Source organism: Coptis chinensis, chromosome 9, assembly GCF_015680905.1.
Source record: "Coptis chinensis isolate HL-2020 chromosome 9, ASM1568090v1, whole genome shotgun sequence".
Taxonomy (NCBI): domain Eukaryota; kingdom Viridiplantae; phylum Streptophyta; class Magnoliopsida; order Ranunculales; family Ranunculaceae; genus Coptis; species Coptis chinensis.
This window is the reverse complement of record NC_141464.1, coordinates 81,049,376-81,065,238: the sequence shown is the minus strand read 5'-3', so window position 1 is coordinate 81,065,238 and position 15,863 is coordinate 81,049,376. Positions and strand designations below refer to the sequence as shown.

Genomic DNA, 15,863 nt, shown 5'->3' with positions numbered 1-15,863 from the left:
TAATTTTGGACATTTTTACATGTTATTTGTATATTTACTTTGTCAGAATTCTTGTGTCCTAAATGCCCATTTTTTGCCCCTTCATGTGAGTCAGGTCTGTCCTGCAGAATGATGTTTTCCCCGTATGTGAGTCAGGTCTGTCCTGGGGAATGTGTAACGGGCATATGGCTCAACATCGGGAAGTCATTGCTAAGAATAGGCACTGACAGAAGATGTCCACTAGGAGTCTAGGACTTGACTTCTTCACTGAAGTTGTGTTCTTTTCATAATTGTTTAAATAGTAAAAATATTGCCTGGTCTGCTTAATCCCTATTTATCGTTAGTTCATTACCAATAAGAAAAAATGTCAGATTGGTCTGATATATTCTAAACTCAAATTTAAGTAAACACCAGACAACTGTTCTTTGCTTCCAACTGCTTGGATTCGTCCTGGGTGAAATTGTCGCTTTGACGACCAAATGGCACTTCCGTTTCCTATGGTATAAGCAAATACCAAATGGCAGTTCCTTTTTCTATGAGATATCAGCAAATATTGCACATACTGCAGTATTTAAGGATGGCACCGACAACGGAAAATATTGCTCATACTGTACTGTGAATGTTTGCCCGTATCCCATAGAAAAAGGAGCCAGGAGCAAATTTATGGGATATTATCCTGATAAGTTTTAAGTTCTATTAATCTTTTCTTTTCTATAAGAGTTCATCAACATAGGCATTTCATGGTGCAACTTATTTCTGGGGTTGTTTGTATAAACATCAAATCAAGGAACTAAATTTCCGAAAGTTTCATGAAAGATTCATGATATTTTCTTTTTCGTTGGCCACAGGAAGTTTCAGACTTTAAGTAGAATTGAAAGATTCTATGGTTAACCAAAACTGTGAGCATCCTTGTTGGTCAGTATTGTTGTATTGTTCAACTTCTATGGTTAACCAAAGCTTATTTAGGGCCCTTGACTGATTGTCTCATTTTATATTCTCTGCATTATAAACTTTCTTCTAGAAATCAATCGAATCCGTATCTTATGATTATATTATGAAATGTTTTGCAAAACCCGAATATAGGTAGGGCGGTAGGCACACCATGTGACACTAGTATACTACTGTAAATCCAATGGATCTGTGATAGAATCATAGAAATGAAGAGTGTTGGGCTATTGGCTTGTTACTTGTCACATTTTGTAATCAAGTGAGCGGAGCGAACGTTCTGGGCCGGGGGGGTATGTGGCCCAAAAAGGCTTTTGGTTGGTTTATGTATGTCCTCATTCTCGTTCTCGCACAAACTGATTTCTCTCACTCTTCTCTCGCGCCAGTCTCTTTCTTTTTCTCTCGCACCCTCTTCTTTTTCTCCTCACTCGATATCTCCTCTCTCTCAACTCGATACAGGTACATACCGTTTTTTTTTCATTTCTCGCTGTCTGCTGTCTGACTTCATAAGTTCCTGATTTTCTCATCTCAACTCCACTCACTTCTCATCTCAACAACTTTTACTACTTGATTATTGTTAACAGGTTCCCCTTTCCACATTGGATGTTTTCTTGTCTCGCAACCCACCCTTTGCTCGCAAAAAGGTACTCAACTGGCTTTTACTTTTTTGTTTCGTTCTTGGGGTCCCCCTTTACCCCCTACTTGTTTATTTGGCACAAATTGGTCCCCCCTTTACCCTGGTTGTTTATTCGGCTTCATTGCTATCAAGAAAATAACTGCGTCATTAATCTTTTTAGTCCTTGAATAGTTTTTTTTTTTTTTGCTTCGCTTTTGTCTTTGATTTGTTAACTTCTCTTACCATTGGTGAGATATAGTGGTGGTTGATGCATTTCCCAGGTTTGGATTGAGAATGTTAGAGTAGATATGTTGATGGGTTGTTTGGAGAAGGGTGTAAGGGATGCAAAAGTTTTGGGGTTGATCAAATCAGCTCTTAGTAAGGGTGTCTAAAAATGTTTTGGAATCAAGTTAGAAAAAAAAGGAGAAAGAGGAACCTAGAACGGTGAAAAAGAAGAAGAAAAAGAAAAAAAGGGACTAGGAAGCAAATTCTTAATGAGAATGAGCCGAAATCTGATCCGTATTGGTTGAGAACCTTATTTAGTTTTTCGCCAATAGAAGCGGCAATGGTCCATTCCTATGGTCATTGTGGGATTCTGAGCCCTTTGCTTGGTGCCTTACTGAGTTTGAAAATTGGATGGAAGAAAAGATTATGAAGTATTTCTGTCCCTCGGAAGTTTGATTCTATATGGAAGGACTCAGTTTCTGATGGTTGTCACAATCCTGCTTCACCAGAATTTGTGCCATCAAGTGGAAGGGAAAAGACAAGTCGTCTCTTGTTTGGAGAAGGGTGTCAGGCATTGGTTGAATTTTGTGAGAGCAAATATGGGTTTAGGTGAAAGCGTTCCTAGACCACTTGTATTATTATGTTTGCAATTCAGTCACAAAACAATTGGTCCTTTTTCCAGAAACTCCCAAGAAAGGATTGCTATGTCAAATAGAAGGATTTATATGTGAAGGTAGCAGTTACCCTTGCCTAGAAGGTAACAGTTACCCTTGCCTAGACTGGGTGACGGACAAAGTGGTTCAAGGTTTACTAGCAAAGGATGATGAAACTTGTTATTGTTATTTTGATGTGGAAATATTCTCTTCACACACAGGTGAGTGTATAGGATATCGACTCAGTACTGGCTCATTCTCCGTCATTGTACCGTTCTTCGCAAAGACAGTCATTAGTGAAAGGGGAATTGTTTGTTCGGAAGCAAGATTATATTATTCAAGTATTGTACACTTTGCAGTGTTCAGTTCAAATCCAAACGTTAAGCAACTGCAGGCACCCACGATCTAAAGTTGCATTATAGCTCCAGTTGGGTGAGCCACGAGGATTTATCCAATGTATGGCTTATGATGTTTCATGCACTTTAGAGATATGGGAGCTCATTGAAGACTTAACCTGTCAAGTTAGATGGTGTCTGAAATACACACTGAACATGTACGAGTGTCTCCTGGAAACTCTTTGGCTTTCTTATTTTTTAGAGCCTTTCACCCATTGAATCCTAGCATCTTGTTGCTACTTCTCCATGCCAAGAACATGCTCTTTGATATGAAGAACAAAAGGGCGGACACCATTTCTGATTTTGGTGGTGAAACGATTTGTCTACCTCGTGTTTTCCCCTATGGCCCTGTTGGCCTCCTTGTGTGGTTTGATATGTATGCCTGTTTCTTGAGCCATGCAGAAGAAAAATTAGAAATAAAATAGCAACTTTGGGGTTATCTTTGGAGTTTATTGGGTTTCTTTTTCCTCTCTTTGCATGTTGCACTTGGTAAGGACTACAATAAGTCGCTTTTTTTCCTTTGTTCTTGTTAGAGGTAGGTTTCTTTTTCCGCAGATGGTTGGGAATTCTAGCAGGTTATATTAATATCTACTTCCTATGGCTGGATCGAGGTGTCTAAGCGTGTTTTGGACATTTGTTCTTTTCTGGTGTTCTGTTTGTCTACTGCTTTGGCTGACTCTCTCCCTTGTATCTTAGCCCCTGGTGCCTAACCTTGGAAGTTAGGAGTGACTCTCATCAGGCCACCACCGCATCTCAAATTCGTATATGGTGTTATATTTGAATTGTTGCATTGGATATCGATAGCTATATAATTCAGCTGGAGTTACAAGATTCCAAGGATTACTATTAAAAGTATATTGAAGGAAACTGATGCACTCTGGGCCAAAGTATTTATGAAAGATGCACCATTTCTATGAACCCTGGCGGAGTTTTGCAAAACAAATATTGTGATTCCTGTATTCCTGGTTATGCCAAACTGCCAAAGTACTCGTGCCAGGGACAGAACCAGGAATCTGAGTTTGGTGTCGAGTGGGTATGCTCTGCTCGGCATATGCCAAATTACTTGGTGAAACTGATTGTGCAGCTGCCACAAGTCCACACCCATATGATCTTCCGCTCTAGTGGCCCAAATCCTTTGATTGCCAATTTCCATCATCTATAGTTACCATCTATAGAAGTGAAAATTTGAGCACTGCCACAAATTGGAATACTGTATATGGTGATGCAAATTAAACGTTTTTTTCTCTCCAAAAAAGAAGTGTGTTTTGCTTAGAATAGGTAAGCAGCCTCTTATAAGTTATACCCACCCAAGCATGAGAAATAGGGTTTCCAAAGAGCTTCGTCTGTTATAGAGAGTAAATATTGGGAGAGAGCTGTATTTTCCTTCAAAGCAAAGATGGTTAGAATATGTGATTTGCCTGAACAGGTTCGTAGTCACATTGTCTCTTTTCTTCCAATGGAAGATGTGGTAAGAACTAGTATTCTTTCAAAACAATGGAGTTTAACCAAGAATATTATGCGCAGAAAACAAGTAAAAGGGTAGATTTTAAGGATTTGTTTATCAAACATACTTCACGATGGCTCAGGTGTTAAGAAGTTCAATCTATCCGTCTCCGGTGGTAAAATTCTCTTATGGACATATATATGCATGGACCGCTTTTCCTGTTCGCCACAATGAGTTCAATGCAAGCTTCTGGGTTGCTCACTAGGAATTCCTCTAAAACTTGAAAGGCTTCCGTATTGCCTTATTATGTGTACTGCCTTATCATCGAAATGGCCCTCAAACTCTCAGCCCACCCCGCCCTGACCCGGCCCATGGGCCAAAAAGTTCTCAAAATGAGGCCCTCATACATTCGTAGGCTGGGCCCTATCCAACTCTCAAGCCTTTGAGGGAGGAGGGTAAGGGCCTAGACTTTGAAACTTAAGTCCTCCCTCAAGTCCGGCCCTCATTAAACCCTCAACATTTATTACATATATTTTAATAATTTTTTTACAATATATTTCATTTTAACATTAATATGTTAAAAATCACTTAAAAGAACGTTTATTTATTAAGTTTGTCAATCTTATAATTTCATTATAATATTTTATAAAATGAATTTAATTGATTTTAATTGACTAATACAATTTTAATAAGTTATTTTAGTAATTTGAAAGTTTAATTGTGAAGTGCATTCGATTTTGTCATTTTTAACTAATGTTTCTAAATTTATTTTATAAATCAAATGTATAACATAATATCCGGCCCTCACGTTTGACATTCAAGCCCTCTCGAGAGTGTTGAGGGGCATCAAGCTTCGAGATTTAAGATTTAACCATTGGCCCAACTTGAGGATAGGACCTCGAGGTAAAGCATTAGGGTTGGGCAGGCCCGGCCATAATCAGATAAAATCAAAAGGTTGAGCATAGATAAAATCAAATTTACTTCCCCCATGCCCCCATAACATTCTGAATATCCAGTGCTAGAAGATTTGAAGATTTGAAGTTAGTATGTACATCAAATTATCATGTTTCCAGCCCACGGCCCAACCAAAAACCAGCCCATGAACAGCGCTGGGTATATTTTTTCTGTAGAACAAAAGTGATGCATCGTTGACCTCATTGTTCAAGAATGAAAGGGAACTGTTCAGCTCAACAAACAAGTAAGTACTTTGTATATGATGTCAACTACTTTCTTCCTTAATCCATACAACGTGTGTGTGTCATCCTAAAATTAATACATGTCCATATTTTTTTTTTACAGAAGACATGATCAGCAACTTGCCAGAACCAATACTAAGCCGGATAGTATCATTACTTCCATTAGAAGACGCAATCAAAACAACTAGTCTATCAAAAAAATGGCTAAACGTTTGTACATCACTTACTAATATAGAGTTTGATCAAGTAAAGTTTGAAAGATGGGCACGGGGTAAAAGACAGTTTAAGGATTTTGTTAACCAGACACTTGTTCTTCATGGTGGTTTAGATATAGATAAGTTCAGTATTTATATTGATATTGGTGCTATATCTATGTCTAATGTTAATTCATGGATTTATTTCGCGGTTAATCATAATGTTAAAGAAGTTGATATAGCTGGGTATTATGGATATTTTGAGAAGCTACCATGTTGTTTATTCACTTGTGGAACGTTAAGAATGTTGACATTGGAATATGTTAACTTGCAATTGCCTACAATGGTTGGTTTACCCAAGTTGAAGTCTCTCAAGATTAAGTTTGTTCGTTTTTTTGATGAAAACTCAACTGCACAACTTTTTTCTAGCTGTCCTCTTCTTGAAGAATTGGTCATATCTAATTGCTGTTTCAAGGATATGAATGTGAGCTGTATAGTTGAGATATCCAGTCCTAGCTTAAAGTCCGTCACAGTGTTATCTTTTTATTTGCCTCCTGTCAAAATTTCTACTAGCAATCTTTGTAATATAAGGTATTATGGTAACCCACCGGAGATTTGTTTAGAGACCTTATCTTCTCTGTCGAATGTGGACTTTGAGTTTACCTCTCCTTTGAGAATTTATTATACCCGTGCAAGTGCTATTTTGATGGGGCTGCAGAATGTTGTCAGAATGGTTTTACGAGGTTGCTTTATCGAGGTATGATTCATATTATTCTTTTATCATGTTGAAAACTCGTACTGATTACAAATATTTGATACCTTACACTTAGTTTTATACATTTTCTCAGCTTCTCTCCCGGAATGAAGGTTCCTCGGCACGTCTTCCTACATCTTGTTTTAGTCTGGAGTATTTGCAGCTTGATGTGAAGCCTTCTAAAGAACAAGTCCAAGTGGTAATCTTGTTACTGAGGAATTATCCCAACTTGAAACATCTTCGCATATCTGTCAAGGTACATATGGAAACATCATTTGGTTTATACATGTTTATATTTACTGGGAAACAGTTGGTATATGACTTACAACTTACCATTGTTTCTTAGGAACCTACAAGACGGCTCAACTTGCATGAACTGTGGCAAGGGCAAGCGGAAGAGGGGGGGCAATTGGAAGAGGGGTCTAGCATGGACATATTGGACCACCTTAAAACAGTTGATGTTGAATCTTTTGGAGGAAGTAAGATTGAGCTAGATCTTGTGAGATATTTGCTCAAGAATGCGAACATCTTGGAGAAATTGAATATCATTTACTCTGGCAAAAATGGCAAAAAGGATGATGTTTCACGCCGTTCAAGAATTAATGAAGAGATATCATCATTCACCAAAGCTTCCTTGAGTGCAGAAATATCATTCTCTTGAAATATGGTTGATCATCGTCTGGTACTATGTTATTTTGGTTGATTAAATAGCTTCAGTAAATTTATCTTCTTGTTAATGATCTGGAAGTCCAGTGAATGTTAATCGGGTTGGTTTATATATATTAGTGTACCTGTCATCAGATACTAAATTTCAAGTCAGTTGATTTGTTCCAGATTTTTCGTATACCCTTCAATTGTTTGTTCATCTTAATTTTTGGCATATGAGTTTCTGCCTTCTATTAGGAGCTATAGTGAAGTTATATGATTAGAGTTTGAGAACTGGCCAACTTAGATGAGAAAACCTGGCTTGATCCTTATTCCAATCTGTATTACCATGGTGAAAGATGTTAGAAAATATTGCTACTGTATACGAACAAACTTGACCCTGTCTCACTCTTCATTTGATGGGAATTTTGTTCACAGACTGGGGTCTTTCATCAGACACACTTATCTATACTCGAGTCACGCCTTCAGTGAAGTGCTCCTAGCACCAGTCATTCCCAAGTAATTTCTACATAGGATCCATTAGTTTCGTTTTCAGTTGTTGAGCGTTGATGCACTGGTCGAACTGATGTCTCCAGTCTCCTCTAAATTCGCAAGCACTTTGTAGTCACTCCTGAGCATCCAAATCTCTGATGTTCACCGAAGGCCCAATAGGAAGGCCATACAAATGGAAGTTGCATCTGTTTGAAGTTCAGAGTTCCAAGGTTTCGACCAATATTTGTGTTGTTTGAGGTATGAGAGTTTCGACCAATGTTTAGTGTGAAACTTGAGATACTGGTGATACTTGTATGCTAAAAAAATTCATCAGAAGAAACAAGATCTATCTGTGTGTTTATTCAGGTACTTCCTCTTAAAAGTTCAAAACTCTTTCTGAACTTACACTGTAAACCTCAAGTAATTTCACATCTCGCTAGTGTGAATTAAGATATACAGCAATTTCCGTAGTGAAAATTAGAGAAAGTGAGTTACATGTAAACGCTGGAACTGCGGAAGATATCAGAACACCATCCACATAACATAACTATCAGACCTTCTTGTGGAAATGTAGAGTTCAGTGTTGCTTTAAAGAACCAAAGAGATCCTTGATTGACCGTTTCGGAGCTTCAGCCCGAGCAACTATCTCCACAACCTTGTATGAAGATTCTGGGAGATCCAATGCCTCAACAGCAACCTCTGCAACCTGATCTCGGGATATAGCTTCTCCAGATATTATTGTATCCTACAAAGGTTACGTAAGGAGGCAAACATGAAGGTATCTGACTTTGTATTATATACAAGGTTATACAAAGGAACATTTTGAAGAGGCAGGGATTGGTGTTGATACCTCTGGCTCCATAATGATATTTCCACTAGGGGGATCATTCTTCAACGCACCAGGCCTAATAATGGTATAATTGATGCCAGATTTCCTAGTATATTTCTCTGCTTGTAACTTGGCTACCAACATAAGTCCAAATACATTTATAAAGATGTAAAGTGGGTTTAGTAGTTGACCCATTGCAGCTCCATTCACTAATACAGAACTCACAAGAATGAATCTGTTCACTCCAGTTTTCTGGCAAGCGTCAACAAGGTTCACTGTTCCATAATTATCAACCTGAAGGTACAGAAAACATGAGATATGTAAATCACAATTTCTATGACAAAAACTTGGATTGGCATATGAGGATTGAGGAATTCACCTTCCATGGTTGTGTGAAGTCCCAAGAACGACGAAACCCTGAAGCACATATCACAGCTTCAGAATCATCTCCTATAGCTTCAGCTAACTTCGCTGGACCCTCAGTCAAATCTGCTTTCACCTACAAGTCCACCAATATCCAATATTGAACCTCAACAACTAACAAAACCAAAATGTTAAAGCTAAAACAACTTACAAATTGCAAAAATGGATTGTCTGAAAAAATGTTCTTGGCTTTCTCTATATCTCTAACTCCAGCTTTAACTGCAAAACCTTTAGCTAACAACTGCTCAACAACCCTTTTACCAGTATCTCCTGTTGCCCCAGCAACAAATATCTTCCTTTTAGTATTTGACTTCATTTCACTACTTCCTTCCATCTACATAAAAATCCCATCAGTTTTGTACTAACAAAAATACATACATACATACATGGAAAAAAAAAAATCTTACCTTGATTGTTGTAGTTTTGCTTCTTAGTCTAAAAGAAGTGGAATTATTTGTGTAGGGAAATGCAGATAAATATAAACTAGTGCGGTGGGCGGTGGCATGGTTTTGCGTGTAAATGATATCTATGCACGTCATGAGTTAGACAAATGCTACAGAAATGCCACGTGAGTTCACTTTCTTCATAACAGCCAAAAGTAGAGTTCGGACTTCAGACAGAATTGAAGCAGGAATCATGGCCAAAATAATACTATATTGAGTAGTAGTGCTGTGCATGGAGACCATCTGTAAGTTGAGACCCTTGACAGATGACCAGTATGAGTAATAGGTAGCTTGGATTTGGATTAAATTCAGTTGACTGTATAAACTCTTTTACTATTTGTTACAATAGAACCTTCTATGATGTCATGATCTGTAACTGAATCTGGCCAAGCTTCCTTCAGTTTCTTCAGTGTATAGTCTATTATTCTAATATACTGAGTCTCAAAACTCTATCAACAACTTCGCAAACCAAAGCAATAATGCTTGTCGGATCCCTCTGACATTGCCACTAGTATTGCATGGTCTCTTTGTGTGCATGTACTTGGACCTCTTCATTGATTGATAACTTTCACACAGGGTCTATTTTCTATTGTTTACTTGGACCTCTTCATTGGAAATTTCAGTTCTTTACTTTTTAGCAAATAATTGTTGGTACAAATGTACAGTGATACAGTTTTCCAACTTTCTAAGCCATCCGTTGGGCCGTTGGTTCACCAAAGCCCAATAGGAACGCCATAGAAATGGAAGTTGCCTGGTGAGTTCACAGTTCTGTAGTTTTAAGGTTTCCACCAACAGTTGCGTTTGTTTGAGCCTTTGAGGTTGGAGAGTTTCTTTGTCTTGTGCTTAATTATTACAACTATCAATCTCTGTGAACTTTTATTGAATATATATATGATTGCATTGGTTTATCTGCTTTTAGAATGAATACAATAATATGCAAACTTATCATCACTCTATATAACCCCGGAATTTCTTTTCATATAAATGTGCTGAGATTATGCAATGTTTGAAAACAAAGTATAGTCAATAATCTTGGTTGATATTTTAACACAATGGTTGCACAGTGATTTTGAGTTTTAATATAGTTTTTGGGCATTTTGAGTGGATCAGTATGTAGTAGGCAGTGTGTTTTGAGTGAACCATTGGGGATGCTCTATAGTCTATGCAATCCCGTCATGTTATCTTTATTAGTAGCTGATAGAAAAGAAATGGATTTTGCATCTTTTTAGAGTTTACCCCTAGTCCTTGCACACCACTCTCTGGTTGAAACTCTTTAAGGTATTGGAGTTTCTTTTGTATTTATTTTCTCCTCACTTAGATAATTAGATTATGCAATTCTGGGAATGTTTTTTGTGTTCACTTGATGTGATTTTGCGTATGGATTATTTATTTATTTATTCATTATTGTTTTTGTTTCAGGAAAGAATGGATAGAATTAGTGATTTGCCAGACCACCTTCGAAATCGAATAGTGTCTTTACTTTGGTTTGAAGACGCAGTAAGAACCAGTATTCTTTCAAGAAAATGGAGGAAAGTATGTTCCTCACTTAAACATTTGGATTTTCATCAACAAAGTTTCGAAAGAACACACGGAAAATTTGAGTTCAAGGATTTTGTTTATCAAACACTTCTTCGTCGTGATGGATTATCTATTGATACATTGAGTCTTTGTGTTGATCTTCGCAACTTATCTTCTACTCATGTCAATTCCTGGATATCTTTCGCTTTGAGTCGTAATCTTAAAGAACTAAATTTTTCAGTGTTTTCTTGGGGGGAGATAGAAAAGCTTCCATGTTGTCTATTTACCTGCACAACCTTAGTGATGTTGAAGTTAAATTATATCAGTATCGAATTGCCTTCAATTATTGAATTTCCCATGCTGAAAATTCTAAAGCTCACTGGAGTTACGCTTCCTAATGAAAACTCCATGAACCGACTCTTTTCTAGCTGCCCTCTTCTTGAAAAATTGTATGTTCAAGATTGCTTAATGGAATTCCATAGTACGCTTAAGATCTCTGGTTCTAACATAGTATTCCTTGAGTTTGTTCCTTTGAATCCCAACATTGATGTCAAAATTTCTGCTAACAATCTCCGTGAGATTGACTATTGGGGATGTCCACCTGATATCAGTTCAGAGACCCTCTCCTCTTTGTTGAGTGTGAACTTTGGACTTATATCAGGTTTTGCAACCCAAGATGTATTTTATGACCGTGCAAGTAATATTGTGATGGGGCTTCACAATGTGACTAAAATGATTTTAAGGGGCTACATTAAGGTATGATTCATCTTTGTCTTTGTCATACGGAAATATTTTAATGGAATTTGAATAATGATAATTCTCACTAATTTGAGATATCTGCCCAGCTTCTATACAGGGGTCGAGATTCATTACCACGCCTGCCTAGATACTGTTCTAGCCTGCAAAGGTTGATGCTTAATATGTACCCTGAGAAATGTCTAGTCCCAGTGATAATTCTGTTGCTAAGTGCTTATCCCAACTTGAAACATCTTGAAGTAGCTGTCCCGGTAATTGTAGGAACATAATAAGTTATTTACATTTTGTTTACATGCTAATATTTTATCAAAACCAAAGGATGTTTTAACTCAATGTGAACGTTGTAGGAACATGCATCAGCACATACGCTCAATATGGATGGATATTCTCAAGCACTAGACTTGTCTACTGAGAAATCCCTGAGGAACCTTAAAATAGTTGACTATGATTATTTTGAAGGAAGCGAAAGCGAATTAGACCTTCTGAAATATTTGCTTGAGAATGCAGATGCCATGGAGAAAATGAATATCTTGTACACTCACGAAATGACAGATGTTTCTGGTATAAATGAAAGAATAATGGCATTCAAGAGAGCTTCTGCTGATGTAGTAATTTCAATTCGTTAAGCTTTGTTTCTATTATCTTGTATTGGTGCAGTACTGTGTTCTGCTGAATGACTTTGCCTATATACTAGTTTTAACATTTTGTAAAAGATCTGGATGCCTTAAATAAGAGCTATATCAGTATATTCCGAATTCGCAGGGTGATATGATAATTCTCTGTATTGTAAATGAACCAATTAGATCAAGACTTTAGACTTACTCTCCATTTTAAGGTCATTGTATTTGAGAGTGAAGTTTCCAGACCTCATGTTGAAATGTGAAATGGCAAGTAATAGATTTTGTAATAGTATATCTATCAAGTTTGGGTTCTAGTAGTATGACTGGCTTATTAATTATCCAACAGTGGGATAAAAGTGTTTGGTACATGACTTGCAACTTACGATTGTTTCTAGCTACCTGATTTTTGGCTCTGGCAAAAAGGACAATGTTCTTACGTGCATGAATTTTGGCAATCGGAAGAATTGTCTACTATCAACTATGGATGTATTGGAGGATTTGGAGCACCTCAAAACAGTTGATATACAAGAAACGCGAGGGAAGGTATCTATTGCCCATAACCGTGAGCAAATGATGTGGCTGTAATACAAGTGAGATCATCAACCTAGTTGTGAAAGAAATACACTTGGGAGAATAGAGTTCAAGGATTTTGTCTATCAAACACTTCTTTGCAATGATGGATTAGCTATTGAAAAACTGACTCTTTTATCTTGACCTTGAAATGTTATCTGCTACTCATGTCAATGAATGGATATCTTTCGCTTTGAGTTGTAATCTCCAAAACCTCAATCTTTGTGTCTTTTTTGGAAATGTAGAAAAGCTTCCATGTTGTCTGTTTACATGCAAAACCTTAAGGATGCTCAAGTTGTATGGCATCGTTCTCGAATACAGTACAGTTATGCTTTTTAAATGAAAACTCGACAAACAGACTCTTTTTTAGCTGCCCTCTTCTTCAAAAATTGCTGTTTTGAATCTCATAATATGCTTAGAATCTTTGGTCCTAACCTAAAGTTCCTCAAGCTAGATGGTGTGCATCCTATCATTGATGTGAACATTTCTGCTAGCAATCTCCGTGAGATTATCATAATATGCTTAGAATCTTTGGTCCTAACCTAAAGTTCCTCAAGCTAGATGGTGTGCATCCTATCATTGATGTGAACATTTCTGCTAGCAATCTCCGTGAGATTAAACACTGCAAGTAATATTATGATGGGGCTTCACAAGGTGGCCAAAATGACTTTAGCGGGTTACTGTATTGAGGTATGAGTATGATTCATCATTTTCATCTTCATCTTTGTCGTGTGGAAATGATTTATAGATTTTGAATATCAATGACTCTCGCTTATTTGAGTTATTTGCTCAGCCTTTTTTTTTTTCGCTAACAACATATCCATATATTAGAAGTAGAGGAACCACACTACAATCTATCATGAGCTTTGGCAGAAGGTGTACCTCCTGACCCGGCCTCAACTGCCCATTTAGCCAACTCATGGGCTTCCCTGTTAACCTCCCTACTAATCCAATAGAACTTATAAAATCCAAAAGACTTACAGACCTCATCTACCATTCAAGTTTCCAATTACACAAATTTGATTCCACAGAGTTTACAGCATTTTGAATAGCTAGCTTGCTATCCCCTCAAACAAGAAAGAGTTAGCTCCAGTACTCCTAGCTTTACTGCTACCTCTATAGCCACTATTTCTGCTTCCTCTATATCCCTTGCCGTAAACCTCCTTGAAACTGCTCCTATTAGACTGGCTTCATTGCCCCATGCCATAGCTCCAGCTGCTGCATCTCCAGTGTTCCTGAAGAAAGCAGTATCAAATCTTATTATTATTGTATCTACTTCAATAACAGAAAATAAATTTTCACTAAGGCACTTATTTAAATTTATAGAAACTCTATTATGGGACTGTTGATTCCCAACTCCCTGATTTCCTTTGAAGGCCTTGAGGACCCTAGTCTACATTGCAAAAGTCCTTATTATACTTTCTCTGTTCTTGTTTCTGCTTTCAAATTTCACTTTGTTTCTTGTTTCCGAAAGCTCATGCATGATTATCATAGCTAAGATCCCTTTTTCTGCTACTCCATCATCATGATCCTTGGTCCACTCAACAAACATGTCCAACCACTCCCTTACATTGTTTCCTGCTACTTCTTCCATTCTGCCCCCAATGTTAGAGCCAAACCAAATAGATTGAACCCATTCATATTGAAAGAAAAGATGTTCTGGGTCCTCTTGGACCTCTCCACAATAGGGGCAAGAGAAGTCCCCCTTCAGACCTCTTCTACTGAGCAAATCCCTAATAGGGAGGCTGCCCATATACAACTTCCAAAGAAAAATCTGAATGGTGTTTTCCAGATAGCCTTAACAGTCCTCATGTTACTAGAGGAGGACTATGCTATCTCTTGATTTCCCATCAGCTTCTGAGAGTACCATTTTTAATACTTATCCACTTAAGTTTATCCTGATCACCATATTTAGGTCTGATGATCACTTGCTTGATGAAATTGGTAACAGCTGGAGGAAATAGGTGATCAATCCTATTTATATCCCAGCCATTCCCATCCTCCATCATAATGTCCTTCACTTTGAGATTCTGAAGCTCTTGCCTCATAAGCATCAACTCACTTATGTTAACAAGCTTTTTGTTGATACACAGCCAAAGTTGATTCATCAAGGAAATCTCATTCCTTTTTCCTATACTCCACACACACCCATCAGTGAGTGTTACTGCTACCCTATGTATCTCTTTCCAGAACCAGGATGCATGAGGGGGTGGGTTTTCTTTGACATCAAACTAATGCCTTCCATACACTGCTAAAAAAGTTTTTGCCCACAAGGAAGTCTTATCTGTGAAAGCCTTCCAAACCAACTTGGCAAGCATAGCTTTATTCATATCTATGGTTTTTCTGAACCCTAAGCCACCTTGGGCCTTAGGTCAACAAATGCTATCCCACCCTATGGTGTGGATGCTTTTACTTTCCTCTGTTTCATGCCACCAAAAATTTCTGCAGGCCTTATCTATTTTTTCACAAGTGGAAACTGTGAGAAGATAGGTTGTCATAGTAAAAATAGGTGTGGCTTGTACAATAGCCTGGATGAGGGTTGTTTTTCTAGCCAAGAAAAGAACTTTAGCTCTCTATCCCTTGATCTTCCCATGAACTTTATCAACCAAGTAATTAAAATCCTCTCTTTTTTTTTTTGAGAGGACAATAGGAACCCCAAAATATTTGTCTATTTTTTCAAAAAATCTCATTTTCCAAAAAAATTTCAAAATCTTCTTATATTTATTATTCACATTCCTACTGTTTATTCTTTACATTCCTATTGCTATACAAACTAGACTTATCATAGTTTATTTTGCTCAGCTTTTAAACAGGGGTTGTTTCTGCCTACTTGCTATAGCCTGGAAGACTGGAACATTTGCGGCTTAATTTGTACCCTGACAAAAGTCAAGCCCAAGTGATAATTCTGTTGCTGAGTGGTTATCCCAACTTGAAACATCTTCAAATAATTGTCCCAGTAATTGTTAGTAACTTTAATAATTTATCTAGATGTTGTTTACATTATGCTTTTTAACTCAATATGAAAACTGTAGGATACATCAAAAGATATGCTCAACATGAATGTATATTGGCAAGCACCAGAGTTGTCTACTGAGAATTCACTGAGGAACCTTAAAACAGTTGAATATCAGTATTTTGAAGGAAGTGAAAGCCGAATTAGACCTTG

The 15,863-nt window shown here is 37.4% G+C and overlaps 3 protein-coding genes across 7 annotated transcripts; 2 read left to right on the top strand and 1 right to left on the bottom strand.

Annotated features, from left to right (window-relative positions):
- Positions 1-5,228: 5,228 nt before the first annotated feature.
- LOC147478604 (F-box/LRR-repeat protein At4g14103-like) lies at positions 5,229-7,245 on the top strand. Of its 2 annotated transcripts, none has more exons than XM_086585010.1 (4): positions 5,229-5,455; positions 5,557-6,404; positions 6,496-6,657; positions 6,748-7,245. In XM_086585010.1, exons 1-4 carry the CDS (start codon positions 5,425-5,427, stop codon positions 7,060-7,062), a joined length of 1,356 nt encoding a protein of 451 aa, XP_086441136.1. In that variant the 5' UTR covers positions 5,229-5,424; the 3' UTR covers positions 7,063-7,245. The 2 variants fall into 2 exon arrangements, with proteins under 2 accessions (XP_086441136.1, XP_086441137.1); XM_086585011.1 differs by having other exon boundaries at positions 5,286-5,455; positions 5,560-6,404.
- Positions 7,246-7,870: 625 nt separating this feature from the next.
- LOC147478603 (uncharacterized protein At2g34460, chloroplastic-like) lies at positions 7,871-9,329 on the bottom strand. The gene is made up of 5 exons (XM_086585017.1): positions 9,198-9,329; positions 8,942-9,124; positions 8,747-8,866; positions 8,389-8,661; positions 7,871-8,283 (listed from the first exon to the last, which is right to left on the bottom strand). Exons 1-5 carry the CDS (start codon positions 9,327-9,329, stop codon positions 8,116-8,118), a joined length of 876 nt encoding a protein of 291 aa, XP_086441143.1. The 3' UTR covers positions 7,871-8,115.
- A 41-nt stretch (positions 9,330-9,370) lies between these two features.
- On the top strand, positions 9,371-12,262 carry LOC147478602 (F-box protein At4g22280-like). 4 transcript variants are annotated; one of them, XM_086585016.1, is made up of 4 exons: positions 9,371-9,478; positions 10,653-11,507; positions 11,597-11,758; positions 11,855-12,262. In XM_086585016.1, the coding sequence occupies exons 2-4, from the start codon at positions 10,659-10,661 to the stop codon at positions 12,131-12,133; spliced, it is 1,290 nt and encodes a 429-aa protein (XP_086441142.1). In that variant the 5' UTR covers positions 9,371-9,478; positions 10,653-10,658; the 3' UTR covers positions 12,134-12,262. The 4 variants fall into 4 exon arrangements, with proteins under 4 accessions (XP_086441142.1, XP_086441139.1, XP_086441138.1 ...); XM_086585013.1 differs by lacking the exon at positions 9,371-9,478 and adding an exon at positions 9,853-9,987; XM_086585012.1 differs by lacking the exon at positions 9,371-9,478 and adding an exon at positions 9,870-10,051.
- The last annotated feature ends 3,601 nt before the right edge of the window (positions 12,263-15,863 follow it).

What these genes read in the sequence shown, in the direction of transcription:
- LOC147478603 (XM_086585017.1), bottom strand. Translation starts at nt 9,329, where the DNA reads ATGACGTGCATAGATATCATTTACACGCAAAACCATGCCACCGCCCAC. An exon ending in ACAATCCATTTTTGCAATTT is followed by an intron (nt 8,867 to 8,941) that starts GTAAGTTGTTTT and finishes GTGGACTTGTAG; the next exon opens with GTGAAAGCAGATTTGACTGA. An exon ending in ACTTCACACAACCATGGAAG is followed by an intron (nt 8,662 to 8,746) that starts GTGAATTCCTCA and finishes CTGTACCTTCAG; the next exon opens with GTTGATAATTATGGAACAGT.
- LOC147478602 (XM_086585016.1), top strand. Translation starts at nt 10,659, where the DNA reads ATGGATAGAATTAGTGATTTGCCAGACCACCTTCGAAATCGAATAGTG. An exon ending in TTTTAAGGGGCTACATTAAG is followed by an intron (nt 11,508 to 11,596) that starts GTATGATTCATC and finishes ATATCTGCCCAG; the next exon opens with CTTCTATACAGGGGTCGAGA. An exon ending in ATCTTGAAGTAGCTGTCCCG is followed by an intron (nt 11,759 to 11,854) that starts GTAATTGTAGGA and finishes TGAACGTTGTAG; the next exon opens with GAACATGCATCAGCACATAC.
- LOC147478604 (XM_086585010.1), top strand. Translation starts at nt 5,425, where the DNA reads ATGAAAGGGAACTGTTCAGCTCAACAAACAA. An exon ending in CTGTTCAGCTCAACAAACAA is followed by an intron (nt 5,456 to 5,556) that starts GTAAGTACTTTG and finishes TTTTTTTTACAG; the next exon opens with AAGACATGATCAGCAACTTG. An exon ending in ATCTTCGCATATCTGTCAAG is followed by an intron (nt 6,658 to 6,747) that starts GTACATATGGAA and finishes ATTGTTTCTTAG; the next exon opens with GAACCTACAAGACGGCTCAA.